General features: G+C 46.4%; 2 protein-coding genes across 2 annotated transcripts in view; both read right to left on the bottom strand.

The window, feature by feature from the left end:
* Positions 1-26,776, bottom strand: part of LOC149333448 (cytochrome P450 2U1-like) — a 447,818-nt gene that overhangs the window by 244,071 nt on the left and 176,971 nt on the right. The window lies entirely within an intron of this gene.
* LOC149333453 (uncharacterized) lies at positions 9,465-12,723 on the bottom strand. Its single transcript, XM_089556052.1, has 2 exons — positions 12,399-12,723; positions 9,465-9,733 (listed from the first exon to the last, which is right to left on the bottom strand). The coding sequence occupies exons 1-2, from the start codon at positions 12,704-12,706 to the stop codon at positions 9,586-9,588; spliced, it is 456 nt and encodes a 151-aa protein (XP_089412178.1). The 5' UTR covers positions 12,707-12,723; the 3' UTR covers positions 9,465-9,585.

Genomic DNA, 26,776 nt, shown 5'->3' with positions numbered 1-26,776 from the left:
AAACGAAAACTACTGGCAACAAAACTTATTTAAATGGCAGAAATCAGCCACCACAGCTGAACTGTAATAACGTAAACTGTATTTCTGTAAACTGCCTGCGAGTATATTTTAGTGAAAGATGCGACATTGCTGAACGCAAACACAGGCCGGCGATCTTGTTGTTATGGCTAGCCAGTGGCAAAACGTAAGGCGCCTCCAGGTCTCCTGAGAACAAAGACTCTCAGCGGTTAACAAGTTTCACGACTTATTATTTTATGCGTTGGCTACATCGCGACGTATATAAGTCGATGGGTAGCCGTAATTCTTTTTTGATAAATCTTTATTTTCATTTTCACCTCAAAACATTTTATTTCTCGTAAAGGTAATCCGTGACGGTTACACGGCTTGTGCAATAGCTTCACCTCCCACCTCTACGACAAATCACCTCGTTCATCACCCTCGGCCAAATCGTGGAGGAACATACCAAGATTCACGGTTTAAAAAAACAAAAGGACAAAGAAAGAACACAAGGACAAGTGGTTGTCCTTATGTTCTTTCTTCGCCCACTTTTCCTTCTTGGGGCTTTTTCAACCACGCATTACAAGCAAATTCCCAACTGTCTGCGATACTTAGTTCTATTCCACATCTACTTTCACTGCCTGGTGTGAAGCCTCATAAAAACGTCGCGAGAGACCACTTGCTTCGTAAGAACCTGTTGGGCCTCTAGACACACTAGCGGCTCAGAACGGAGAAAGGTATGCCATGGTAGTGTTGTTTTGGTCCAATCACAGAGTGTCGAGCAGGGATAATATTAATCAAGGACGAATTATTTCTGGCTGTGTTGGATTCCGGAAACTATGTGTTCAAACCGCTGCTCTACGCACTGTGTGCGCCTCGGAAAGCAACTTTGGGTAAACCAAAAGTTGTATGCACCCTTTACGGCGAAGATAGCACCGAGGGCGCCCGAGGAATCAACCATACAGTATCGTTTCTGACGTCAAAATACGAACAGTTTTGGCGCGCATCTGAAGCCCACGCTCAAGACTTACCTTGCACATGATGCGCGGGTCCCGCGATCGGTGACGGGCGGGGCGTCGCTGGCGTACGCGAGGCGCCCGAGACACCCGCTGCTTTCGCCATGTGGAACTGACTGCAGTGGCTGAATGACCTGCGTTCAAGGTGCGGTTGCGCAGTCGTATTTTATCGCAAGAAAACACACACCCAGAGGCTCTTCGCTGTTTGTCGGGGTGGAGCGACACAAGCAGCTGCAGGCCTGCTTTCTTCACGTGACAGCGTAAATGGCGCAATGTTCATTTCGCCCACTCAGTCCTACACATCGCTAACGACGCAGCTCCACTTGATGACTTTCCATTTATCCAGCAAGTGAAAGGTAGAATTATCGATTACAGCGTGAACAGCAACGCCAGTAGCGGTTACCCGCGGCAAAAATCACAAGCTTCTGCGTTTTTTTTTTTTTGTTGCGTTAGCAACACTACGCCAGGTTTTCGCCTCGTCGCGTAGCCGGTGGCCGGTAGGCACGAATGTCCTTGAACGGCCGTTGCCTAGCAATTGTTTCAGCCGAACTCCGCCAGGTGGCGTCACCGTCGTCGGCGCCGCGCCGCTGCCGCGCACGTAGTCGCTCGCTACCGCCAGATGCGTGCTCTCCGCCGAGTTACGTAAAGGGCGAGGAGGTGGCTCTTCGCGGGCGTATATGCGCTTCGCCTCGGTGGATTCTTGTCGTTATGGAGAGCGCTAAAGAGAAGCAACGGTGACAGGACCAAGCTAGAAAGGGACAACGCGCACAAGAGAGAGAAGAAGAACGCGCTGCACGACTCGAAAAGCGTCGCAGCTGACGCAATTGACCAGGCTTAGCGAGAGCTAAACCATGCCTATTTTTTTAGTACCTGCTAGATGCGATGTATGCAGCGCTGATGCATAAGAACATTGTTCATATGCAATATCACCGCTAGATGTCACTCTTTGGCTCGCAGCAGTCCTCAAACATTACGACTCTGCTTGAATACAGCGTTGAAGTAAATTGCGGAGGCTAATGTTATCGTTTCTATCCACGGGACCTGGTGTCAATTCATTTTATGCTCATTTCGCTGTTGTCTTTTCGTCTATACGGAACAATGAAAAAGCTGCCGCCGGCCATTCCCGCTATCGCTGTAACCTGGGGACACTGACGAAGACTCTCAGCTAGAGTGAAAACTTGTACCAACTCTGCACACCTAGAGTTCCCCTCGATTGCAAGATGAAAACTGAGAACGGCCCTTCCTCAGGGCTCTATTGGTTGCTAGCATGTCGAAAACTAGTAACCATAAACCGGAATGCATGGCTCTAAATGTTTACACAAATGAAAAGCGATGCATGTTTTAGTTTTCAGCAGTTAATACTGACACTCAGTCAGCTCCCAAACACATTGATCATACCAGGTATTATCTTGAAAGCACGAACTGATGGGCGAGTTGGTTATGCATAGTATGATTGAAACAGCGCAAGGCCGAAAGCCAAAGAAGAGAGCGGAAGAAAGGAGGAAGGGGACAACACCGCGCTGTGTTGTCTCTTTCCTTCTTTCTTCCGCTATCTTTTTTGGCTTTCGCCCTTGCGCTGTTTCAATCATACCAGGTATTATCGTTCCTTATACCTGCCGCTGGTCAGCTAACCATAGTTTGTTGAGCGGATCCTGGCAGCAGGTCATGTATCAAGCTTTCATCCATGAACTTTAGACACAGCAACAGATTCCTGTCTGATGATTTAGCGCTAAACCCATTCGTCGTGTTTCCGTTGAGTGATTTTAACTCGCAAGTAATACGGCAAAGGCATACGCAATAGCACCTTCATACTGCTTGACTAATACGGGCGTCCATGTAGAGATCATTCATCAGCGAAATAGCTTGTGTTTCAGAGAAAGTCTTCAAGCCAACAATCCTAGGTGGTACAGGCGACACCGGTTTATCGGTCCTGTCCACTACGCTATGCGACCTAGTTCCATTTCGCTTTCATAGGCATGCTGTTTTATGCTCCACTAAGAACGCGATAAATGCCCGTTAAACCCCTTTTTCAGCCGAGGCTATGATGAAGGTAAACATGAGCGTTTTCAAACACGTACCTAATATTGCTTCTGCTGGTGTACTCCCTCCGTCAAAAGGCACCACTTCTTCCTTCTCGTTCTCGCCTTCAGATGACACTCAGGCATGCCCATACACTAAATTAAAAAAAAATAGTTTTATGTCCCATATGCAAGGTCTCAAATTTGCGAACAAAATAATGTCATTGCGGTATAAGGATGTTACCGTTTCCAGTTATTCGCATGTTGCAAGCGTTTTGTCACCGATATGCCCCGCCCTTCCTTTCTAAGACAATACCTGTACTGGGCGACAATGATTCTTGACTTCAAATTTAAGCCCTGTTTTTCCGGAAAAGATTTAACCCTAGTTAAGTGAGAATATATTTTGTTGAATCAGTTTTTTTAGAGGTACTACTAAAAATGCATTTTATACTAGCCTCCATTAGCTTTCCACTGTTTATGTGTATCAATTTTAAAATAACTGCCTTCGGCAGTGTTTATTTTATCGATTTTCAATATACTACCGACACCAGGTTAGTTGTTAGAAAGGGAATGCAAAGACAATTGGCTTTTGGTTACAATTCAAATTGCGTATTTTCTTTACACCCATGGAAATAATACAGAGACAGTAACATAAAATGAATACAGAGGCGTAAACGTTATCAATTTAAAGCAAAGGACTCTTTTCTCAGCACGGCAAACAACTTTATCAAACATTGACTGCACGATTCTACACGCATGAGCTTGTTCCATTAGTTCGTGGACTGCGAAAAGTATGAGAAGAAAAATGAGTCCAGAAAAAATATTTTAATTTATTTAGGCGCATTTGGAGGGTATCGGCTATGCATCAAAACGTTTTTTTTTTAATCTAGGCAATTACCTTGAGAACTGATAAGGAACACGAGCAAAAAATCTTAGGGTGATAGCATAGTTAAACCAAGTAGACATGCGAAAGCATGTGTTTCGCCTAACTGGCTCAGAACTTAGCTTTGCAGGGTCGTCGGCACCTCTGCGGCGATATTATACTGAGGTTAAGCTCTGATCGAGGTTAAGCTGATCTGATCTTTTCGCGCAGGACGTTGATGAAGACGACGATGTGCAATGCACAGCGCGAGAGTGTGTTGCAGTTTAACACGAGACGTGTAGTTGGCGAGCTGTGTTTAACAAATCATTAACTGCCCATTTCCTATTCTGTTTGCGCCAACTGGTAATAGGAGTAAGGGGCCTTTGTGTAGTTTTCTTAAAGCAGTCGCCGTCACATTTCATTTCCTCACTAGCCGACCGATATTTCGGACTCCAATAATTCGGACTAGCGCGATATTTCGGACTTCGCTGAGGAACCGTCGCGCACCTCATAGGAATGTGTACATTTTCACGACCGATATTTCGGACTTTGTGGAGTCTAAAAGTTCGAATTTTCGGACTAAAAAAGGCGCCAACAATATTGTGATGATAGTTTTTCAACCGAAAGTTCGTTATTTCGGCCTAATATAGACGCGAGCGGGCATCGCTGTCACAACCAACCCGTTTGCCGCCGCCGCGAAAGGCGCCATCTTGGATTTAAACGGAAACGGACTGGCTTGGATAGGCTTGGCTATTTGTTCTCCACTGTTGCTATTCGAGATGAGATGCTCTCCATTGCCACCGAGATGCCCTACAAAGGGCGCGCGAAAACGAACGGTATAGCGGAACAGCTGCAGCACCCCCCCCCCCCCCCCCCCGCGGCGAGCGGTGTGGGGGGGGGGTGCTGCAGGGGGGTGAAAAAACAGCTTTTGAAAGCTGTTTTTTCGCAGAATTGTTTATTTTTTTAAGTTCACGGATTTTTCGGACTGTTCGATTATTCGGACCATTTTCCGGGTCCCGCCGAGTCCGAAAAATCGGTCGGCGACTGTATACGGTTCTCCTTACAATAACTATACAGTCTATCCAAGACAGATGACAGAAGTGACTGAGATGTAATTTCCTGCGCCGCTGTATTGGCAGCCTTACCTATTCTTTCTAGACAACAATGTATTAAAGAGGGTGCAACGGATGTTTGTTCAATAGGCCGCAAAGTCTCTTTTTTTAAACTTCCCATGTCAGCCTTACTTGTGAAAACATTGCTTCTTGAAAAAAAGAGTTTTGTGCCTTCTGTTAACTGTTGCTTGCGTCAGCCGCCAGAAACTACAGATCATTGCTTCATGTTTTGTCGTGATGCCATGTTTGTTTGTTTTTTACACTCTTCAACAGACTCGCACAAAGCACATTGAAATTACGCCCTATACTATAAGTTTTCTGCGTACAATTGAGGGCTCTAAGGTTCCATGTGATCTTTAGTGCTCATGGGACTGCTTGGTCTGTGGAAGAGCCGCATGACAGATCCCCACGCTCAACCCCCCCCCCCTCCCCGTTCATCGAAGTCTGTTCAGAGAGCAGTTTGCTACGGTTCGGTGGGTATATGCTGCGCAAGATCGATCTTCTGCCTGGCTCCCATTCCTCGATGCATACGTGTGTCTCCCAAAATTTTGATGTGCAGGCAAAGTGAGAGCAGGATGCTGGTGTGACTGCGTATGACGGTTTGCGGGACGCGGTCCGGTTAACTCTGGCCTGAAGTCCGTCAGGGTCGGTGTACTTCCATGCAACAAAGAAAAAACTGTACCGATAGCACAGTGCTCTTGGGCAGTGGCCTGCGCAGCTAGTATTTTCGAGCCGCCGCAGGTTTGAACGCCACTCTCGGCAGTATTTTATTTATTTATTTATTTATTTATATATTTATTTATTTATTTATTTATTTATTTATTTATTTATTTATTTATTTATTTATTTATTTATTTATTTATTCGTTTATTTATTTATTTATTTATTTATTTATTTATTTATTTATTTATTTATTTATTTATTTATTTATTTATTTATTTATTTATGTAGTCAAGGTCGAGTTCAAGTCTTCAGTGATGACCCGCCTTTTGCTGCTTTTGTCGTGAAGTTGAGCATTCAAGTTTGGTTTATATGGGGTTCAGAGCCCCAAAGCAACTCGGGCTATGAGGGAGGCCGTAGTGGAAGGCTTCGGATAATTTCGACCACATGAGGCTCTTCAACGTGCACTGACATCGCACAGTATATGGACCTTTAGAATTTCGCCTCCATCTAAATGCGGCCACCGCGGCCGGGATTGAACCCGCGTCTTTCGAGTCAGCAGCCGAGCTTTGGCAGCCGAGCTGCAATATTAAGGACTGCGCGGTATAAAGTAACAAGCGAAACAAACTGTCATTTTTATCATTTTAATAAATAGGGATAACCTGGACTGATACTTCAGCAACATATTTTCTCATTAACTATACATCGCAGCTTTCCTGTCGCGTTACTTGGCCTGTGAACTAGCTATGGGCGCATTCTCTGTATACATGATATAGAGCGATTAATCGAACAAGTGCTGGTATTAAATAGTAACAGGATGTGCTGCTTGAAAAGCTGGTGTTTAATGAACCTGACTAGTTAGCTGAACATTTGTTTCCTTTACGTAATTAATCCAATATATTTTTCCAACAAATTATATTCTTCGGCGGCATGTGTTTTACCGCTGGTTTTACACACTTTAGGTAAATAAAGATTATTTTTGCGAGCTTGTCTACTACCAGATTTAGCACAAGTGATGTGGATGAAATACGTCCAGTGTGAGTGTCAAGTAGTTCTGGCAATAGAATGGCCTTTTTGTGACCTCTAGCTGTCCTATATTGTGTAATGTTCATTTAAATAAACAGCAGCATGAATAATGCATAGCTCGCTCCAGACAGCTATTCTTGTAGCGACTTTGTGACATGTTTTGACATGTGTGTAGCGTGAGGTGTTAAAAAATCCCGTTCTTTCAATGCAGTGTCTTCTATGGCCCTGGGGTATACCAAAATATAGCATCTGTTAAGGCTCTCTACTAATGTTTTGCGAGCCTGAATTACGGCAGATCAGCTGAAAAATCAGGGATCCAGTGAAGGACGGAGTCCAGAGTTACGGCGAGGTATTTACGAACATTTACTTCCTGAATAGGACGCATATAAAGCAAACAATATTGATTTGTTTTTTTTTCTTTTAATCTCATTTGCTAGATTCTTTCTTTACAGTTCTTGACATACCAAACTTTGAAGCTTCAAAAAGCCTGTTAAAAGCTTGCTCTTTGTGCAAGGCCATCCAAGGCCAATATTGGACTCAACAAACGTTTAGAAATATTTAATTTGCATTCGAGGCTGTCCTTATATGCTCTTTCTTGTGATCTAGACCAGTCGCTTGCGCAGTAGTTAATTCCACACGGGCTTAATAGCCACAACATTCAATAGTAGTGACGCCACAGCACAGTACCTTGACGTTTTATTAACGGTGGTGCGCGAAGTCGGGGGGTCGGTGGGCTGATCGGCAGACGCCATCTATAACGCACCAACACCGACGGCCGAACGAAACCTCCAAGCCGATGAGATGACGTACAACCTGAATAGCTGAACTTGTCTCAACCTTATCAGTACTAAAAATAAGAAAAACTAGAGACTACGCTTCATATTTCCACACTTCGACACTCACCTGCGGTAAGCAGTGGCAGGATTCCTTAATTTTAGTCGACATCGGGCCCCTTCCGCGGAGAGTGGGTCTAGCGAGTCCGCACGGTTCGTGTGTGCGTTGCTAGAGATTGTGGAGAGCACAAGCAATTAGCAGGAAGTGCCGATTCAAGGCGGTGTGGACCGGTGTGCCTAGCAATGCTGCAGGGGCCCAGAAGCAGTCGTCAAAGCCGCTAGTGAGCCACAAATTACGTCATTTTATCGAAAATATTTAAAGGAACCAAAAAAAACGCACGGAAACAAGAGAGGACAGTGGGACAGACTGCATTTTAATTATTGAGTAGAAACCGAAAACCTTCTGGATAAAGTGGTTTAAAATAAAATATTGGTCACAACTCAGAATGCTGACATACAGTAAGCGAGAAATGCCGGTCCAAAATGGTGTCAAAAACAAAGCGTTTCGCATGTTTGCCCTCGCAACCATCGGCGCTATTTGCACTTTTATTAAAGCTTCTTGCAGAGAAACAAGTCAGCGTAAGACCGGTGCAAAACAAACTTATGTATTCAATGGGAATGGAGCTCAGCTTGTGTTTCATGCTAAACAAAGAAGAATTCGCTGTCTGTTCACAGCTGCAGTCGTCGTCATCGGCGCAATCCTGAGAGACTTTCGCACTCGTGCGAGAAATGCTGAATCGTATACTGTTATCTTTTAACTCTCATACCCACCAACACGCCATCACCGGGATTCCACACACGAGCACTGTTGTTGTAAGTTGTTAGGCACCGATTCCTTACTGGTCTTGAGGGCGCGACCACTTCAGCTGCCGGGTTCCTTCGGCAACTGAATGCAGCTAGCAATGTCAACGTCGGCTTCATCCGCGATGTTTTGCTAGCATAGCGCCCGATATGATCCTTGCTTTTTGTAATGCAAGAATATAAACGATGTCGTACGCTTCGTTTCCTGCATTGCGATGCAACGGTCGAAGACCACCAAATGTCAACGTACAGCCTTTGCCAAAAGTAACCCGGCACAGGTGGTTTGTTTCTTAGTCGCGTAGCGAAACACTCATGGCAGCCCTTAAGCTCTGATTCTGTGTAAAGAAAGGCGAGACCTTGTCCTTACAATATGGCGCCGTTCGGTCTTTAGGGCTGCTGTAAATGCTCCGTTATACGTTTGAGAAGCAAGAACCTGTTGCTCAATTACTTTTGGCAAAGACTGTACGTATTTTTCTCGAATGCGAAGGAGTTACCGAATGCCATGCTTTCCCCTAGCCGGTGAGGCGCTGCGTGGAGACGAAGGGAGGAGATGTGTTCGTGCCTCTTACGGGCAACACCGAGTTACGGGCAACATCCTCGCAAAAACGTAAGACCGCAAACAGGAAGCCAGGAAGCTGTTCACCGACCGTTTATTTAGCGAGGGTGGTTCATAAAAAAAATAACAAATCCGTGTATATATAACATCCAAGTGTTGAACAAAGCAACGATCGCCACAGGTTGCATCTTCGCATCTTCTATTGTATACGCTGTTTTTACTGAAATCCTTATCACCTGACAGCTTTCATATTTAGCAAAATATGATACTGTTTTTCAGAACGCTGAACCAAAGTAACCATCCTTTTTCAGGCCAGCTAGTACGCTCGTGACATGCGTCTCCTAAACTTGTCATTAATTAGCTCCTATATTTACTGCAGGACAGTTTTTAACGCAAATAACACTTTGAAAAGAGACGATATTTACTCAAAACATGCACAAGCTTACCAACCATCACTTATTAATCTCACCGCAAGTTTAATAAATGCCGTCTTGCTTCGGATAGCTAATGACGTCGCCAAAAGGCTATCGCAAAGCGGGCGTAAGAACCCGGCATATAATCTTCAAATATAAATGCACTTTGTGAAGCGGTGAACTGTACTATAGAGAGTGCTGTAGCGGCACTCAGGCAAGCAAAACTCAAAGCTCGAACAGTTCTATGTACTCTGGCCAAGACCAACACAGTCGGAGTTAGTCCTGTTCCTCCTACTGTGTGGCATCGGCGGCTAAGGTCGAGTCCAGGTCAGTCACGGCTGTCGTGTTCGGAATGCGCCTGCGATGGTGGATGTCGCGGCGGTGCCAGCGGGCCTTCGCTAAGGTTGAGCTCGTTGGGACACTTGGACGCAGGCTCGTGCTGGGAATGCAGAGGTTAGATACGAAGGCCTTTATCAGTGTCCTGCGAGGTCTTCCAAGTATTTATCATACATGGCAACGGTTTCTTTTCATAGCACACGAGGACAGGGCCACTTTAGGGGCTCGTTAATCAATCAATCAGTGCAGTCACGCACACGACGGCTACCGTCATTGAACTGCCACTTATCAAGCCGAAATACCCGCAATAGCCTATAAATGAGTCCGGCGAAAGTCGTCAGCAATATGGGAGGAAACAAAGTCTGAGCATTCATCTACTGATTTGGCGTTACTTTTGGCTCAAGAGCACAGTTTTTCCCTTTTTCTGAGTAGTTTTTCTCTCGCCATGTAATCTGAAATTTCATCTTCAAATGTATTGGAAAAATAGCATAAAATTAGCAATTTCCATCATAATTAATGTTCCCTGTCACCCTACTCACGACTTAACATAGGCGTAAAGTTATTATATTTTTCCTCACAGTCTTCTCACGATAATGCATTTTTTACGCGGAAGCGGAAGCTGGGGGTTATCTGTAAGGAACGACAACGTGGACGGCGACGCAAAACAAGAAAACTAGGCTACTAGAGCTAGCGCTGTAAAACGGGCTGTATTTCTCGACTTCGGAAAAGGTCGCGGGCCAACAACCACGCGCGCGCCCTGAACGGAACGTGTATCGATCTTAACGCCCGCGTCTTTAAAAAAGCATACCTTCCACCGATTTCCTCAAGAAGAATGTGCGCAATAGTTCTACCTTGTCGTTGCTCACCTAAATGGCAAGAACTGCGAGACGGTGCAGATTGGATTCGTGATAGTATTAAACGGAGCTAGCCTAGCCTATAAAACACCTGTCGGTCCCATGTGCGGTTGCGGTAAAGGAGCGTTTCGTATCGCATGACCCCCGGCCTACTATTTGCCGTTTAGAGACCCACAGGTGCCCGACATTATGCACTAACTTGGAAGTGACAAAGCTTCCAAAGCGCTTGTTTCATTTTCGCATACTTTTTTCAGCCGCGCCATTCTTAGCTGTTATCTAAGAAGAAAATAATTGAGTTCCTAAATTTTTTACCGTCTTTGCATTATAGTATTCCTGTCAGTTTTTGCTTGAAATTTTTTTCCGCAACATCGTTACCACGCTCTACTTTGTTGAGACTTCCACTTTTAGAGTTAGATTGTTCGCCAGAATCTGAACTTCTGCTGCATGATTTCACTCGCAACTAACGTAATACTCCTCCTCGATGGACCTGCAACGGCAATAGAAATTATGATCATAATTTGAGCTTCAATATCTCCACATCTCAGTATTTCTTCAATTTATGCTGCTCATCTTCGACCTCCTGCCCGAACATTATTCCATACCGCTTTATGTTTGGTTTTTGTTTTATGGGGTTTAACGTCTTAAAACAAGTCGGGATGGGAGGGAAGCCGTAGTGGAAGGTTGCGGATAATTGCGGTAATTTGGGGTTCTTTAAAGTCCACTAAAATCGCACAATACCCGGGACTCTAGCATTTCGTTTCCAGCGATATGCGACCACCGCGGCCGAAATCGAATCCGCGTCTCTCGGGTGAGCAGCCGAGCACCATAGTCTCTGAGCCACCACGGCGGCATACCCCGTCATGTAACCGATGTATTGGTTATAATTAGTAAACGTGGCCATCCACTATGTGCCAAACCAACCAAGAGGTTTTTTTTTTCGTTGACTATATACTAGATATGTTTAGAAAAGAACCTCAATGCGCTGTACTTCCGAACGGACTCCACCTGTGTGTTCTGTCTCTCTGTCCGCGCAAGAGTGCAATCGCAACCTGAGCTGTCGACGTTAGTGTTGCTGCTTATACCGCTAGTTTTAGATAGCGTTTGGTTTGTCCTCTTCACGTTTGTCCCGTTCACGATGGCTACGTGCCGTTTAGACACATGAAGACCTTTCTGAACTTATGCGTTACATCTCTGGCGGCATCGCACCAACTCCTTTGCACTTCGATGTTAACAAGTTGTCAGACGAGGCATCAGAAAAAGAAGAGAACAAGCGGTGCTATTTAGAAGCGACGTACAGTAAGGAGCAAAAAGAATTAGCGCCAATTACTGGACACGGGAGCATAAGAACGGCAACGTGCGGCGCTGCTATTCAAGAACACACTGATTGCGAAAGTGCCTGACGGTTCCCAATTTCCACCCTAAATGGGGCCCTGCAGCCTCTCATCGCCTGCGAGGAATTCTTTTTACAGTGACAGCTGCTCACAACTCGTTCGTGTATTTCGCGTCCGCGGAGCAGTAGCAGTATTGTTGCTGCAGTAGTTGTTCTAGTAGTGATGGAACTGTCTGCCCATGAAACATCAATGACCTACGAAAATCCTCGAAATATAGTTGAACTGCGCAGTGACCTATGAAAGAAAGCGGGGTTGGTAAATTTGGTAACCATTTATTGAAATTGCTCTTGTGCTCACTTTTGCGCTTCACGGGGATCTCCTCTCTAAGGCTCAAATTTCCGTAACTCAACTCAAAGTTCTGTTTGAAGTGCGGCCGCTTCCCGTTCGTCAAGCTTGCTTCCTCTTCGAACACTTTAATGTGCCTTTTCCATAACGGTGGGTGATGGCGTTGCGAAAGATTTTAAATATGCGACTGTTGTTTCCAGGGTATTCTTCCGAACTTCTTGCCGCAAGACTTCCTCACCTGGTGCCGTTCCCGTCAGTAGCAGGCGGCTCCAACGTTTGTATCCCCCGAATGGGGGACTCGTAGCCCCCGCCGAGAGTAATTGCCAATCCGGCCACGAGTGAGACCAGTGCCAGCACTGCCACCACCACGACCCCCAGGCGCGTCATCTGGGTCCAGTCGCCACGGCGGTTTTGCCACGCGCCCCGCGGGCTCTCCAGGTCACTTGTGTCCTTGCGCCGCGATGGACCCCGCATCTCGCCTCCGAGAATGCACGCGACGGAGGTCGCGCCGCTCCGATAGGCGCCTTTTGCAGGCGGAAAAGACATCAGCACATCAGAAACTATCATCATTATACGCGTAACTCTGTTCATGGCGGGACAAGCACCTCTTCCAATAACCTCCAGTTAACCGCACCCTGCGCTGGTTCAAATCCATCTCATGCCCGCAGGCTTCCTCATCCCATCCGTCCATCTAACTCCCTGCTGCCTCCTGGAACGCTCTGCCTTTCCTGCAGTTCATTCCGTTGTACTTCGTAATGCATGCCCCAACCAACTCCGTTTCCTCTCATGTTTCTTCCTTATGCCACTCCCCACTACTCCCGTCTCTTAACATTACAGCCATAATTTTGCATATCTTACTTTCACAGCACAAACGCAACAAGCTTTAGATGGCTCCGAAATATCCTACTTCGCAGGTGGCAGCGGTACGCAAAAAGAAATTTGGTTCAAAGGACGTGAAATGAAGGCGAGAAGCGCGGGATGGCGTCTGGCGTGGAGGGAAGATATTCGTCCGGTAGTCGGCGGAGAAGTAAGGCAACATTCCCAATGCCGATAATCATAACTGTTTCTATGCAAGCTAGCACTTTAAGTTCCGGCACGAGTGAATAAAAGGATACATGTATGCTAGCCCCTCCCACACCCCCGTCCACCCAGGCCCTAATACGACGGTTCTTAGAGCACATGGAAACAACCCCCAAAGCTCCTACATCCGTGACACCACTTCCCGCTTTACACTGGTAGGTACAGAAAAGAGCTTTTGGCACCAGGAAGCACAAAAAGAACACTGGATTTGCTCACTGCCTCGTTGTCTGGCATCGAGATCTGCACAGTGCAAGTGGCCGCAGGCTCAAAGTACCCCATAAATAAGCTTTTCTGACTTCAAAAACCTATCGACACCTGATCCATACTTGTAAGATCTACTCCATTGGCTAGCGCGAAGCCCTACAGAATTTTCAGTGACAACATTCAGCCTCGATCGCACTTACACTACGGAAAGTCCATCATACAAATTTCGCTTTGAAGATTGCGGCAAAACACCGGCGTGAATCAGTGGTCTACATGGTGTGCAGTCTGGTGAGAGCATGACCGCTCGACTCAAAGTAAAACGTAAAGAAAAGATCATGTCGGAAAAAGTGGAAGGCACAGCAAAGAAAGCGCCACTTCATTTGTGCTGCGGCACCGGGATCGGACCTGAATCTTCCTTTGACATAGCGGCACTCCCGCTATGAGCGAAAAGAGGAGTTGAAGAGTCGGTGGCCGGAATTTTACTCTCAGAACGCCGGTGACTACCGCTGTATACCCTTGACACACTCGGTGAGCTATCGTTGATCTTCCGTATCACTGGAGCACACTACTGCCTCACACTGCTCGAAAGAGTTGGTCACAAGTTTTCGTACGCTTGTGCTGATCTATCCATTCCCGCCTTAGTATACCTGTTAGAGCAGCGCTGTCAGTTCGTGAAGAATTTAGCGATGAGCCCGCGTCCTTGCTTCTCCAATTAAAAGGTCCCTGCCTCCACGCTCGTCCCGTGAAAGCAGATGGGTGAAGCGTACTAAATGTGAATTATGTTCGAATGCGACAAGCAGACATTCTTTTTTTATAAAAGGGATTGCGGTGTACTCCGCCCTCACTTTCTTGTCAGGATTCGTGCATGAGGGAGGCAGCACTGTCATATCTGAAAGCTATCATTAGCAAACTATTAGCTTTTGGATGAAAGTGTTGATAATATGTTAACTTTTTCTACGCCGGTTTTGTTTTTACAATTGTCACAAGTTTCTAATAAAGAGTAGCAAATCATGAGAAAGCGTCAAGGAAAGAAGAGCCTGTTATTTCCTGTAAATGCAGAGTAAATGCAGAGTGTTTTGTGCAGTGTGGGATCAGTCTGAAGAGGCAGATATATTTTATTAGAATGTCGGAATATCTATGGCAGCTTCACCAGCATCCAGCAGGCATATCCTGCTTTTATGTTCACAAATGACGAAGGCAACATGAATGCATCCGTGGTAGTCATCGGTTATGGCATACTGTACTTCTTCGATGGTTACACCGACAGAAGTTCACCATGTAACTATTAATACAAATACCAAGGTCGCGAAGTGAACGCGAAAGTTCTGCGGGAGTCGGACGACGACTTACGGGTGTGTTTGATATGCGTTGGAAACGAAGCACGTGGATCGGTATTTGCCCAGCGCACTTGCGATGTGCGGGGAGCGTCGTAGCTTACCCAGGTGCCAGAAGCAATTTTTATAAATAAGATTGTTTTGCCCCTCAGGAAGAGGAGGATGCAAATACGAAATCACGGCTGTGTAATCGGTAGCGCCGACTGTTTGGCGAGTTCGTGAACGATGATTTCAAGTAAATGCGCTCTGGACAGGACATAAGAGGAAAAAAACGAACACGAGCACAGCCTTGCTAATTTTTGCAATTTGTATCTGACCATTTTTTTTAAATAATTATTTACCATGATCCTTGCTGTTGTAAAGACGAAGACGAACATTCTGTGCAGCGGCGGCAGTGCCATCGCTGCGCGTGCTTTCGGCTCGCTTTGGCTGACCGCTGACTGTTGCGGCTTTGCTCCTTTAATAAAGTCCCAGTGCCTTTAATAAACCTCCGTCTTACATTTGATGGAGCAGGCGTGCGTGGAGGAGGCCAAAGCACGCGCAGCGATGGCACTGCCGCCGCTGCACAGAATGTTCGTCTTCGCCTTTACACTGTATTTATAAGAAACCACCCCTTATATAATACCCCTACGGGGGGCTTTTAAGGTAATAAACTGAACTGAGCTGAACTATATTGAAGAAAGACAGAATCCGCCAGAGGAACTAAAGAATGCTGGCACAGAGTTATCGGCACGTAACACGTGTAAAAACAAGCAAGGTCTACCTCACTGTTAATCATGAGGCTCAGAAATTACGCAGGAGTTCACGCTTACTAAGATCCTACACCTATAGACACAGACATAGGAAAAAGGTGGTCAACATGAACAAGCGCTGCGCTTCAACTCTGCTTTACTATGACCAACACTGCCCAGACATCGCCCAAATACACGCGGCTTCAATACTTTTCCCTGAGACACCTGCACTAGCATTTCCTTAATTCTCTCCCTGTTTTTTTTTCCCCGAGATACAACACGCATATCATGCTTTATGCTATCTGTCTCCGAGTTAGGCAGTGTTCACATTACACACAGAGACGCAACACATATACAACCATATTTCCCATTGTGAATAGGTAATTTTATTAATTTCTGCCGCTCATATCGTGTCCTGTCTTTGCGTTTTGGGGGAATCTTATACACAACTCTACTTGCGCCACGAGTAAAGGCATCCGCATGTTCAACTTTCCACGTCCCCTAGTTCGTCCTCACGAGAGGTGGTTTGCAGCAGAGAATCCTTTGTTGGTCACACGGGTTGTCGCAGAGTCTGTGCATCGTACAACTGAGTGCCGTAGACTCTGAAACTGACCAACCTCGAAGAGATGACTGCACTGAGAACTAATTCCTGCCATACTCTCGGGAGCAAAGGCTGCGTATACGACTCGTCCACGGTCCACTCGTCGTTACGTGGCTCACCGCTCTTGCGGTGCCCTGTAATGTTGTCGCCAAGCAGGAGGGCCAAGTATTTAAAGTACGCACTGGCATTCCTCTAGATAAAAATATTAGCCCCTTCCTCTGCCTCCACAGCAGGTGCTGCTGGGAAGTGGCTCAGCAATGCAGCCTCACTGGAGGTCACGTGGTATATCACTCTTGCTTCTGCCGTACATGAAGTGACACGCGTCATTGAAAAGGGCATGTTGCACAATCTCGGCATATTGCAAGCTGGCTGGCGAGCAGAAGAACCCTGAAAGTTGCATGTGAATCTCTTTTTGGGCTGCAGGACTGAAGTATTATACCACATTGCCCTCACTCGTTTATATCAGTAACCTTTTTCTTTTACGTCTTTATGTTCACAGGTACCTTTTTTAAGTTCTTATAATTCTCCAGCTAGTCCGAAAGCTCGCGTCTTCGCATTAGGCTTCTTTTTAGTTCACCGCGCAGACATGTGGGGTAGCGGAAGAAACAAGACACACACAGCCTAGACATAGGATCGATGTGTGTGCCCCGGAAATATGCTACATCGGAATAGATTACGTGACTAGAGAACAGAGAAATAATGTTGGGGCCAAGTGAACTGAAGATCCTTTAAATTTATTTTCTGTCATCGACGCCCAGGGCGTGCTGAAGCTTGTTGCAGTTAAAGCACTATCTTTAGTGACTTATTTTCCTGAAATCTAATTTTATGGCGGAAACAAAAAAAGCTTTCAAATGGCAGTTTAGCTAGACCTCAAGGCCTGTTGTGGCAGATTTAGGTATCAAAATGGAGATAAAACTGAAAAAAGCGTAACGGATGTTAAGAAAGAAAGAAAAAATAAAAAGATATTTATGCGCTTCAACAAAGCAGTTAAATGACACGGCAAAACTATAAAGAATAAAAAAAAACATTCTAACACGCATCATCAAACAGTAACCCACGCAGCCTCTGTTGTTGGCCTGTATGATTTCCCGCGTAACACGATCATTACTTTTACATCGTATGGCCCCACAGTATGCTAAGAGCCCTCCTTCGAGTACCTGAGTGACATTGTAATCGTGGTCAAAATCATAAAAGGTTGAAAAAAACGCTGGAGTTGGCCATTAAGCGAGTGGTATGCTCTCATTCGGCGCTATCGCGGAAGACTTTGCACTACTAGTGTGATTGATTTTGCGTGGTTGATAAACCAACCACACTTTCCAATGCTATTGATAGATGGTTCATTCTCTCGAGCACCGCGTACATGCCTCCTAACTCGGAGCCCTTCGTGAGCTCCACCACGCGGACGGAAAGGTGTCACCGCGAAAGTGGTGCGGTGAAATTTTGGCCCGATATTCCATGACTACAGCGCAACGAACGGGACAAGAAGGACACAGGCAGGAATACAACGCTGCAACAGCGCTGTTTTGTGTCCCTGCCGGTGTCCTCCTTCTTGTGCTGTTCGTTGCGCTGTAGTCATGGAATATCGGTCCCAACTCGCCCAACTTACCTTGTCAAATTTTGGCTTGCAAACCCTAGGACACATTTCTGCATTAAAGCGGTAAAACCACATGTTTTAAGATCTGGGAAGACACTGGTCGCCATTTTGGGTGCTTCTGCAGCCATTCTGAAAACTTACCTCGACCAGGAAGCGCAGGCGGCCGATGTGCGGGTCCACCTGTGGGGGAAGGGCAAGGCGTGGGTGGCGCACACGGGTCGCGCTTGACAACCGCCGCCGGTGAAGGAATGTCCGGAAACGCACGCAAAGTTTTCGCCGCCATGTCGGCCTGGCCAAAGAGGCTAAATCACCTGCGTTCAAAATATCTGGTGAGAGTTATGTGCCGCAAAAAAAAAGCTCTAAAAGTTACGCTGTCCACCACGGCAAAGTGCCAGCGAAGGTAGCATCCGGCTCCTCTTATCCTTCAAGGCGCGACCGTGGCTACAACTTACATTACATTAATAGCATAACAATACATACCGCCCTTCTCTATATCGTCCTGTCTATGATCCCCATGGCTGCTGCGACTCAGACCTACGTGGTTAACATGGCTACAGATGTGGCGCGCATTGTGCACAAAGCTAGCTCTCAGGCGGTCATATTCAGCTCATGGCCTGAGCAGAGCACGACAACAGTCTCCTTTGCCAGTACGTGGACGTGAGGTTTATGTTACAACGCCAAAGCCTTTTCCTCTAGATCGAGGTTCCGATACTACCGTTGCTTTAAACTAATAGGGCACCTGCTGACTCTGATAGAAGAAAACATTTCTTGAATAGGCAACTGCGCAGCAGGTTTTCGTTATGTGAGTGACAGCAGTGGCTGAGACATCGCGATCCTAGTTGAAAGTGACGCAATGAAAGCGCTGAATAAACATGCTAAGCATTTCCCTAACGTTTTCAAGCGCCTAACCTGCTGTGGCTAGGCTGTCTATACGCTGCTGATGTGTAGCAGTATGCTTATCCAACGCTAAAAAAAGCCGCCGCGGCTGTTTTTGTAACTACCGTACGCTCATGAATAACATCCGCTCCGCACACTGCGAATTGGCTTCGTTAGCGTAGCGAAAACATCAAAGCGGACGCGTGCTGCATACTGCGAGGTGCAGACACGGATCAGACCTGGTGGCAACATGAGGAATCGTACTCGACAAATTTCCACCATATTTGTGGCAAGAACACGCTTCGAAGGTATGGCGCGTTGCAAAATCTTGCATTTTTTTGCACTAGTTTTCGATAGTGGGCGCGACAGGTGTCTCGACTTAGGTCTATAAAACCAGCGCTTTTATGCGCTGGCAAGGCCAAGATCAAGCATTACTTTCTTATCCCATCTTTTGCTTGCTTACAGCTAATTTATCGGAGGAGAAACGCGGTGTGAGGAACGATTAAAAAATCATCAGAGACCCGATGTTGCTCCCAGGAAAGACAAAATGTCAGGCTCAGCTTTGGGCATTAGTCAAAGTCCTGTCTCCTCGGACGGACGTCACTTGAAGAAAGTAACATCCCGGCAGATTTTCCCTGCTGCGTTTGATTTTTAGCGAGCATACATGCAACGGTACATGAAATTAACAGTGTTTAGGAGAGCTTCTTCAGGAGCTTGTACAAATCGCTTCAGGCTCCGCGGTCCGGAAAGCAGTGTCCCGTGTCTTTTTCCGGGCCGTCAGCGGCACAAAACCACACAGGGTGTCTCGTCATTACTTAAGTCATGTCTTTTTTTTTTTTGTAAAAATGGTGTATAACTCACATGGTCGGGTGGCTCGCAGCTCTTCTAAGATTTTCGGCGTAGTCGCCAGACCGTAGCTGCATGGGTCGAAAAGCAAATCATGGTGGAACAATAGCGCAAACGTAGACAGAGAACACAGAACAAGAAGGAGACACTACAAGCGCTGACTCGCAACTCAGTTGCGAGTCAGCGCTTGTAGTGTCTCATTCTTGTTCTGTGTTCTCTGTCTAACTTTGCGCTATTGTTCCACCATGATTTGCTTTTCGACCATTTCGGACATTTAGGACTCGCAACTCAGTTGCGTGTCCAAAATGTCCTTGATGGTAAGGCCAATTCAAAAAAGGCACGCTTGTAAAACCATGACTTTACCGTACATTTTACTGCGATGGCCGTTTTACGAAGCCCGTACGGAGCCGAGTACCACAGTACCTCAAAAGAGCTATTGCTGGGGCTGCTACGTCCTGTGTCCTGTGTGTTCGTCCCTCTCTGCATTTTGCTAGCGCTAATCAATACCCTCAAGGACACAGTAACTAGACGACACAGCTAACGCAACGCCCGAACTACAGCACATCCTAGGATAGGCTCGAACTGAATAGGAAGAGGTGGCTGAAATAACACAGAACTAAGGAGAATCCAATGTAGCAAGCCAGAGTTGGGGCGATGCAATCAATTCTCCCCCTGCCTGGCCCCAAAGCTACCGCGAAACTTAAAAGAAAGGAATAAAGTGGGCGCCAGATTTAAGGCGACCCCCTGTCACCAATGCCACCGCGCAGCCTATCGTAAGAAAAAGGAGGTAGTGGGCGCCAGACTTAGGGTGACCCAAGAACCATCATCCGCCCGATGTCAGATATATGGTATGGTACGGTGCTATGATGAGGCTACGGTGTTAAAGATAAAAGAAGTACGTTGTTGCGCCGCATGCGCTAACACGTCAGTTCTATTAATGTTTGTGCTACGCCTGGCGAAGAGCACTCGGCAGCAGCCGCGCACCGCAGAGTGAAAGTCATCGTCGCCGCTGAGAAGACCACGTCGTGCGCGCTACTGAACGGGAAGCTGATCTGCACCGGGACAAAACTGAGCATCGGTTTGAGATGAACACTCACTGCCAGTGTTCTTGAATGGCGCAGGCGACAGCGAGAGGAATCAATGTCTAAGCCTTCGAGTGCCTCTTATGGGGGCCCGCCCGCAGCCTAGCGTCTGCATCCGTACGTGAACGACCTGCTGGAGCTTGTGGCGACTTTAATATATGACTCATGATCGCTTTTCAGAAGGGCAGCTTATATTGGAGAGACCTAGTGGAAGATTCGCTGAGCCTTACGCTTAATTACTCACGCCCACCGCCATTCCCGATGGCCTTCATTCGTGAAAAGACAGCACACGTGCAGACCTGCTGAAACGCTTTGTGGCTCTATGCGAGTATTCCGCACCTCCACGCGTGGTGAAACATTCGGCGTTAAATAAAATTGGGTGTCACTCATTTCCGTATTGACTACACATCAATCGAGACTACCGGATGTTGTACAAATACAAGGTGCAGCTACCAGACTACTGGGCGCTACGACCGCGAGCGCCCAGTAGTCTGATCTTCGCCGACCGTCGAGAGCACTTGCTGCTATCACTGCCGCCGAGTTCAGTTCAGTTGAGGACGCAGGTTCGCCCAATAATTAGCGGTTTCCTCTGACAGCCTTCAACTGTCTTCCCAGCTGCACGATCGTCGTGGCCACCACTACCCGCGTTCATGTGCTTTCAAAAGACAGTGTTGCCCAGTGACACTCGGGCTCAGTTAGTGGCTCCTCTGAAGAGTGCAGCATCTGCAGTCACGTTGCGCAGCGAGGGCTGGCAATAAGAAAAGACGAGGGCCAACGCAGTATCCTGGCCTGGCGTTTGTTAGGAGCAATCAAAGGAGAATACGGCACCATTTTGCTTCCTCACAAAAAAAAAAAGAGGAAACAGCGCAGAGTACGAAAAAATTGATGGACTGCATGTAGTGGACTGCAGTTCTGGTTTGGGATTGTTAGTCTGTATGCATAGCAATACAAGGAAGCGTGAAAAGGCGACTACTCCAGCTGGCCACGGTAGTGGGCTCACAATTTCGGAAGAGGGTAAGGTAAAGTACAGTTACGGCGGTCACTCCTTGGCTCTGGATATTATCCTTCATTCTTTAGCAGAGCTTAACGCTCATCTTTTCCCTGTTTTCCCGCTGAATCTTTGCTGTTCAGCGTCTGTCACGATGCCAAGACCACTACGCGCGCACGCTATCCAGACCAGGCGCTATTTATTAGTCGTCAGCCCCGCCGCGGTGGCTCACTGGTTATGGCGCTCGGCTGCTGACCCAAAAGACGCGGGTTCGATCCCGGCCGCGGCGGCTAGAATTTCTTTGGAGGAGAAATTCTAGAGGCCCGTGTACTGTGCGATGTCAGTGCACGTTAAAGGACCCCAGTTGGTCGAAATTTCCGGAGCCCTTCACTACGGCGTCCCTCCTAGCCTGAGTCGCATTGGGACGTTAAACCCACATAAACCAAACCTATTAGTCGTCAAGCCTCTGCACGCAAGTGAGATTAGATACCGAGCGTTGAGGCCCAAACTACCTGTAGGTCACAGCGACACGTTGTTGATGATGATGGCCAAGATCACCATTCCTGCAGCCATCAAAAAGCAGATGGGAGTGAAAATTCAAAAACTCTTCGACATGCCCTTATACCAAAAAGGGCAATGACAGTTGCGAGCATAAAACATTTCATTGCATAACGTCAGAAAAGGTTCTAAACTATTCGCTTGTTGAAATGTCACACGCCTTGTAGTACAACTCGGAAAAGCTGAGCTCGCGCATTATAGGCACCTCCCAGGATTCGGGATCCACATGTTCCTCCAAAGTGATGCCATCACGACTACCACAACCATCACATGGTCCACGTCCTACATACTATGGCACAGCAGATGCTTGCGTCGCATTCAGCAACTAAGCCGTTTCTCGAACCTGAAAACTGAACGAAACAAATCCCGCGAGTCTACTGGGAAAGGTGTACACGAAAGTAGCGTCAAGTGCCATCGATTATATCAGACCCATTGGTTCGAGAATTGCTCAGCCTTACATTTGAAAGAAGGTCAACGCGCCATCGTAGTTACCTGCTGTCCCCAGCACTGTGAGGACGAAAACGATATCAGCCGTGCCACATTTCCATCTAAAAGCGTAGTTGAGAGATCATTACCATTCAATAAGGCAAGCATAAATGTTCTGAAAGACGCACCGATTGCGGCTCCTTAGAACAGGCGGGACCACTCCTTCTTCTTCTTCTTCTTCTTCTTCATCCTCTTTATAATGGCACATACCCACGTGGGGGGATTGGCCAAAGTATAGTGGCATAAATAAGGAAATTTTCATAGGATTACGACAAAATATCGGAGCCAAACGTGAATTTTGAAAAACGACAGGAGAATATTTGAAGTGAAATAACAAAGAACATTTTGGCGAAAAAACTACTTCATTATTCTTCTTCTTCTTCTCCACGTGAAAATCTCCTCATTCTCGTTATCATTCCTTTTTTTGCCACCTGGCATTCGTTTTGTTTTTGTTTCATTACCTATTTGTCGGTTTTATTTCGGTTCGGTTTGAGATAAAGGTAGATATTTACAATTTCGAATTTCACACGTCACATTCGTTGTAAATGCCCATTCGCTACACGAAGGGTCTCAAATTCGTCGTGCTATTTTCAGATTTCAAGGTAGAGAGTTTGCTTACGACAAGAGCCACAAATTGATATAAAATTCTCTGATTTCTTCCATTATTTTCAAACTGAGGCCATCTTGGCAACTACACAAATCTGCTGTCTAGGCAGAGCCCATTATAAGCAGCGAAAAATCATGATTTTGAAAATTCGTCCTTTTTGCCGCGAAGACCTATTTTAGTTATTTAAACTTACAACACAGCCAATATGTCGTGTTTCAGATTTATACTTCACGAGTCCTGGTTAAAAACCTCACGGGTCTTTATTAAAACGAATGCTGCGGCCATCGCTTGGGTTCTGAACGCGAAATATCACGCCAAGCGAGGAAATACAATGATAAATTCCTTACCTGGCTCGGATCAATTCCACGCGGGAACCCACGTATTCTAACGTTTTTCTCGTCATTCAAAAAAAAATAAAACATGCAAGCGAAAATTTTTTGTCCCTACTCTTTCAATACTACCCTTACTCTTAAAAGCGTCACTTCATAATTATACTGCAACTCACAACGAGGACATGAAAAAGGCAAGAATCACACGAGCACTAACTTCAAAAAATTTATTGTGAACCAGTGCAATTAGGTGAGTCAATGCAATGCATCATCTAATTCTAGAGGCCCGTTTACTGTGCAATGTCAGTGCACGTTAAAGAACCCCAGGTGGACGAAATTTCCGGGGCCCTTCACTAAGGCTCCCCATAGCCTGAGTCGCTTTGGGACGATAAACCCCCATAAACCTAAACCATAGCAATGTATCACGCATGCGTGCGATGCTTATGTTAATGCAACCGCAAATATCGTAGCTCTTGGAAGATAATGCAGTTAATCGTTTTTATATACTCCGCATCATCATCAGCCTAATACCACTGCAGAACAAAGCCACCTCCCATATCTCTCCAGTTAATCCGTTTTAGGGCCAGCTGCGGCGACCGTATCCCAGGAAACTTCTGAACCTAATCCACGCACGTAACTTTCTGTCGCCCCCTGCTACGTTTGCCTTCTCTTGGAATCTACTCCGTTACCCTTAAGGACCAGTGGTTATATTGCTTTCGCATTACGTGCCCTACCCATGCCCATTTCTTGTACTTGACTTCGAATCGAATGTCATTAACTCGTGCTTGTTCCTTTACTTACTCTGCTCTCTTTTTGTCTCTGAACGTCACACCTATCATTTTACAATCCATAGCTCAGCGCGTGCTCCTGAAATTAAGGTGAAACCTTTTCGTTGCCTCCAACGTTTCTGCCCTTTAGGGAAGTGCCGATAAGGCCGCTGGCTTATAATTTTCTCTTCAAGGCTGTTGGTAAACCCCATTCATGAATCTCGGGTACCTCATAATTCGCTCCACCCCATTCTTCTTCTAGTTATTTCACTCGCGTGATCCGGATCTGCACTACCTACCTACCCTATATCGATGTATTCCCCTATCACTTACAAAGCTTGCTTACCAGCCGTAAATTGTTGTTTGCTTCCGAGACTGATGAACATTACTTTTTTGCATGTTCATTTTAAAACCCATCGTTCTGCTTCGCCTGTCCAGATCACTGGTCACGCTTTGCTACTCGACCCCAGAGCTACTCAGCAACAGTGTCATCAGCGAATCGACGATTGATAAAGCATTGTTCGTTAACTTTTACACCAACCTTTTCCCAATCCGATCCCTGAGCTACTCAGCAGCAATGTCCCTGGTGTTGATGTGGGGCCTTGGTCCGACTGGAGTCATTTATACCAGGCCGAGGCCGTTGGGCTCCGACTAGGAGGGCAGCCGCTGTGATGTGACGAGGAGGGATGGGGTTCGAGAAGAGATTACATGGGGTTTATTTCACATACTTACAGGAGTATGTTAGATATAAATAGAAATCCGAAGGTTTATGAAGGTAAAAGGAGATTCTTTGTGCACATGTCATACGGCCGCTTAAATATGGTTGATAGTCCCCATATTCCTAGCTGGGATAACTTTGCACTTTTCGAGGAGAGATTACAATTTTTTTAACATGCTTACAGTAGTGTGTTAGATACAATTAGAAATTCGAAGGTTTATAAATATAGTGTAAATGATCGGCTCGCTTTTGAGGTCTTATACGCAGAATGACCTCTCGGGGGCCTATACTCTACATAATGCAAGCGTTTTATTTCCATCCCCAAACGCCCTTTTCAGGGACCCTTTAAATTCAGGAAATCTTGACAATCAGTGCCCTTTTAAGACATAGTCGAACGATATCCTGAATGTGGACTGCTCCAGAAGCATGAAGACCTCCCTGCACTATAAATATCTATTGCGTTTCCGAAACGTTCTCCTACTAGGCCCGTAGCTGAGAAGGGTTCCTCATGGCTAATAACTGTCGCAGTGTTGAATGCCTTGAGAAAAAATTGCAATCACCTGCTGCCCATAACGAGACCTGGCTATCTGGAAGCTCACCGTAAGCCGCAAGTAGGCTTAACAAGGGATGTGCCACAAAATCTCTCGCATAACCGCAGACTTCTACCAGTAGGCAGCTGACCACTGCTGCTCAGGTTCCTGGTAGCAGGTGCGCCCGTGCAACGACGGAGAAGACATACAAAATTAAAGCGGGTATTTCCTCATGCCTGAGGTGCGGGCGAAAACTATGGGAGCTTTCTTTCTAAAGTGGACTACATTGCAGATCTGTTGACAGATTTCTTAATACATGCCAGGAGCTTTTATCCATGCCTTCTGTGAACAAATTTTGTGCAGCTCGCCTCACACAAGCCTCGCGGTTTCGCAGCCTCGCTTTCGTTTCGCGACTGATTATCTTTTTTTACGAAGGCAGGCGTCCCGCATGAACCTCCTTTGAAACTCCATCAGATGCCAACCTCCATACAACAGCGCTATGTTCAGGGGTAATACAGTGCTTGAAAAACAGCTGCTACTATCAGAAGAGAGTGGTTCGTCTCTGCAGTATGAAGCGTTGTAGCAGTAGATGATACACATGAGGGGCGTCTATGCTGCGCCTTTCCGTAGCAAATACATCTGTACGGCGTGCATCAATCGTGCGTGCAACCTGATTGAGCTACCGCCATATCTTGTAAGCTGCACTTTCGCCCAACACACTACTCCCTGATACGCAATGGGACAGTCGCTCCCATAGCCAAGAATAAGAGGCACATTCGATCCCCTTTTACGCAGCCCATGAAAGAAATGTCTATGCGAAGCAAGCGAAGCTGGATAGGAGTCATATACACCAATAGAGGCCCTTCATGTGTCTTCGGGCTGCATTTGCACACACTGGAGTTTGGCGAACGCGTTGCTCGTTGTGCGCTCATAGCCATTATCTAAAGCGTCGAAAGCACCGCAAGCAGGTATAGCTTACGGTTTTAGCCGACAGCTATTTCGCACCAGCCTGATTCCGAAAGAAAACTCAATGCGCAAATTTACGATATCGAAGCCTTGAACAAAGCAATAATCGTGGCAGATTATGTGGTCTGTAACTCATACTGCTTATACACGATTCTCAAAGAGAGATGGGCGGTGAAAAGCTTGTATTTGGTGTATGATGGAGTTACCCTCGCAAAGCATGACCAGAGTGGCTGTCGTCGCCACACTGCCTTACAGTGTTCTTATCTCAAAAAGGAGGGTAAATTTGCTCTGATATTTATGCCCGAGCTCTTTCAAACAC

The sequence above is a fragment of the Amblyomma mixtum genome, chromosome 8 (assembly GCF_055824585.1).
Source record: "Amblyomma mixtum isolate Tamu chromosome 8, ASM5582458v1, whole genome shotgun sequence".
In the NCBI taxonomy this organism is placed as follows: Eukaryota; Metazoa; Arthropoda; class Arachnida; order Ixodida; family Ixodidae; genus Amblyomma; species Amblyomma mixtum.
The sequence above is the reverse complement of the archived record's forward strand: the minus strand, read 5'-3'. Positions and strand labels throughout refer to the sequence as shown.

Bases quoted from the DNA above. Each gene is read 5' to 3' on its own strand.
- LOC149333453 (XM_089556052.1), bottom strand. From the start codon at position 12,706: ATGTCTTTTCCGCCTGCAAAAGGCGCCTATCGGAGCGGCGCGACCTCC. The intron at 9,734-12,398 runs GTGAGGAAGTCT...CTGCATTCCCAG, and splicing joins ACTGACGGGAACGGCACCAG to CACGAGCCTGCGTCCAAGTG.